At 42.0% G+C, this 3,378-nt stretch overlaps 1 protein-coding gene across 1 annotated transcript; it reads left to right on the top strand.

Annotated features, from left to right (window-relative positions):
- The first annotated feature begins 891 nt into the window (after positions 1 to 891).
- Positions 892 to 1,866, top strand: LOC142004819 (olfactory receptor 6F1-like). Its single transcript, XM_074982507.1, has one exon. The coding sequence runs from the start codon at positions 892 to 894 to the stop codon at positions 1,864 to 1,866; it is 975 nt and encodes a 324-aa protein (XP_074838608.1).
- Positions 1,867 to 3,378: the final 1,512 nt, after the last annotated feature.

The following is a 3,378-nucleotide window of genomic DNA, read 5'->3' as shown; positions in this document are numbered from 1 at the left end:
GTGTAAGCTTTTGGGAGAAGGTGTTCTATATCCGAAGAGTTCCTAGCACCATTGGCTCCCAATAAAATTGTACCAGAGAAAAAAACAGAAATAATAAACGTAATTATTAGTTTCCAATGTTTCCTTGTTGCTGAGAATGGGATTTGGGGTTTTCAAAGGAGGCTGAGAAGGGATGTCAAGGAAAGACAAATTCCATTTTGTGCCAAATGTCAGGGTTCCCTGCTTTGTTTTCATCCCACAAAGGAACAAACATGAGACCCAAAATGGCTCTCCTGTGTCCCAAATAAGTGCCCAAAATAATGGGTCAGAAAGCTGATCTTTTTCAATATTTTTTAAATAGAAAATTCACTCTGTACCCGAGACACCATCCTGATGAGAATTTTAGCTAACCCAAGTGAGTTCTCATGAAATACTTGGTTTTAACAAAATGGTATTTTTCAAAGTTATACAGTGTGCTCCATTTTTGTTTTTACCACTGCTGGCAGAAGTAACACAAGCCCAAATGAAGCTCAGGAGAGTATAAATTATTTAGGAGGACAAATCTTAACAACTTTCAGTGCAACTTGTGTGAAAATCACCACTCCATCTTGTGTAGAGAGGAAACCTATATTCCAAACAAAGCATGCAGAGAAAGAACAACATTCTGTGGCTTTCTTGGGGGTGGGTGAAGTGGAACAGGTAGACCAGCTCATTAAGGCAGGAAAGATACCATAAAATCAGAAACCAATTGCATACACATGGGCCTTAGGTGAATGATGTGTAGCGATCTCCTCTCAGGGGTGGAGTTGGAAAGATGAACAAGGCAGGATAGGTTGGACTAGTGGGGAGTACGCTTTTGCCAATACTTGTTCAACATGTTTAAATGCCTTATGATTTCCCATGTGTTGACAGATGGACCTCACGGCTGGGACAAAAATAAGAAACCAAACCAGTGAGCGAGAGTTCATTCTACTGGGCTTTCCAGGCACTTGGTATTTCCAGATGTCTCTTGCCGTGCTGTTTTCCATGACATACATCCTAACGATCATAGGGAACATGTCCATCATTGCCTTGGTGATGATGCACCCTCAGCTCCACACCCCCATGTACTTCTTCCTCTGCAATCTCTCCTTCCTGGAGATCTGGCTCACCACTTCATGTCTCCCCAAGGCCATTGGCGTCATGTTAAGTACAAGCCAAACCATCTCTTTCACTGCCTGCCTCCTGCAATTGTTTTTCCTCCTCTCCTTGGGTACCACAGAATGTTTCCTCCTGGCCACAATGGCTTATGACCGCTATCTGGCCATATGCCACCCATTGCGCTACAGCTCCCTCATGAACAACACCATCACTGCTCAGCTGTGCCTTGCATCTTGGCTGGGTGGGTTCCTGGCTATCTCTCCTTTGGCAGGTCAAATCTCCAGGTTGTCTTTCTGTGGTACTAAAGTCATCAATCATTTCCTTTGTCACATGGAGTCCTGGATCGTGCTTTCCTGCGCGGACATACATGTCATTGAACTGACAATGCTCATTCTCTCATCCCTTGTTGTCATTGTCTCATGCACGATAACTGTGGTCTCCTACATTTACATTATCATCACCATCTCAAGAATCCCATCAGCCCAACCCTGGCGAAAGGCCTTTTCCACTTGCTCATCCCACCTCATCGTTGTGATCCTCTGGTTCGGCTCCTGCATTGTTCTTTTTGTCAAGCCTTTGGCACAGGATTCAATGGATTTGAACAAAACTATCAGCATCTTTAACACAATCATAACTCCCCTATTAAATCCTTTCATTTACACTCTAAGAAACAAGGAGGTGAAGGAAGCCTTAAGAAAAACAGTCAGGGGAACCTTAAGTGGCTTTAGGATTGTTTCAAATGAGTAGAAATTTTATCCAAATGACCATAGCTTGAATTTTAATATCTGAAATGTCATTAATATTGGAAGCCAATGGATGAAGTCATGGCTTTTTCAAAATACAAATAATTCCTTTTCTTTTGAAATTAGAGCTGGACCGATATCCTACCCTAAATCCACATGTAACATTTCCTAAGTGGAAATGTGGAAATTCCATAGTGGAAACATGGAAATTGAGGATTTGAAATCTGATGTTTATAACACAGCTTAGTAGGCCACAAAAAGAGCCACAAGTCACTGGGTGGTTAAATTGTGGGCTACATTGCTTTAGGAGATTGGTGAATCTCTAGAGATCCCTTTCATTTCTAGTGTTCTACCACTCTGGGATGGTCACTTCGTTTTCTTGTTTACTGTAACAACCTCAGCAGATGATCTCCAGTGACAGAAGGAAACTTATTTTGCGATGAAGACTCCAAGATGCAAGGTTTGAGTGTCACTAAGCAGAATCTGCATGATTAGGTCCATTATTAATAACGTTATAGTCCAAGGGAGATAGGTTCCCAAATGTCATTGTATTTTGCAGGCCTTGCTGAAGCCTTGGACATGACTAATGTGTTTATGTGTTTGGGGGACAATAAAACAGCCCACCACAGTGACACTTAATTTAAGAAGTGAGGACTACTCAAAAATGAGGATGGGAATCAAACAGAAATGAAAAGGCACAGAACCAAAACTGAAAGGCCAACAACCGATATGGTGAACTTTTAAAAATGCCACGATAGATCCTCAAATGAAATGTATCAGACAGGTAGCTAAGTTAGTCTCTTTCTTCAAAAACAACAAGAAGTCCTGTGGCAACTAATAGACAAACAGCTATTTTGGAGCATAAACTTAGCTTATGCTCCAAAATAGCTGTTCATCTACAAGGTGCCACAGGACTTCTTGTTGTTCTGAAATTAAATGTGTGCCCCAAATTTAAAAAATAAAAGCATAGGAACAGTACCCCAGATTTGTCACCGTGTCTAAAATGTAAAGTCTAAGAAGCAAATGGTGTCCTTTGACATGGCATTTGTAAAAAAAATCTTTCTCTTGGAGGTCACTTGATAATGAATACAATGCCTTCTTGTCACCCTCCTATTTGTGTGTCTGTTGATGGCTGAGCAGCACAACTCTGGAGCCTCAGGTCTTATCACAGAAAGGGCAAGTGTTGATGTCTCCTGGAGGGGCGCCAGACGCCTTTACTGTTCTTTTCCTCGTCTCGGTCTCTTCTCCTATGCAATGTGGTGGGACCTCTTATGTTGCACCATCCCCTCATGGATTACTGTATCTGTGTGTGTGTGTCTTCATAAGACCAAGGAATTCCCTTAAGCAACCTGTGAAACCAGTCACATGTGGACTCAAATCTAGGACCTCATGAGCCTCTAGAGTTTGAACTAAAAGCCACCTGGATCTCAGCTAAGGCTGTCAAGGAGAGTCCTTTTTATTCTGTGTAAGTGGTCTAGGCATCACTATATGGGAAAGTGAACCTCACCTAGGTGTG

The sequence above is a fragment of the Carettochelys insculpta genome, chromosome 32, assembly GCF_033958435.1.
Source record: "Carettochelys insculpta isolate YL-2023 chromosome 32, ASM3395843v1, whole genome shotgun sequence".
NCBI classification, from domain to species: domain Eukaryota; kingdom Metazoa; phylum Chordata; order Testudines; family Carettochelyidae; genus Carettochelys; species Carettochelys insculpta.
This window is presented reverse-complemented; position numbering and strand designations above follow the sequence as displayed.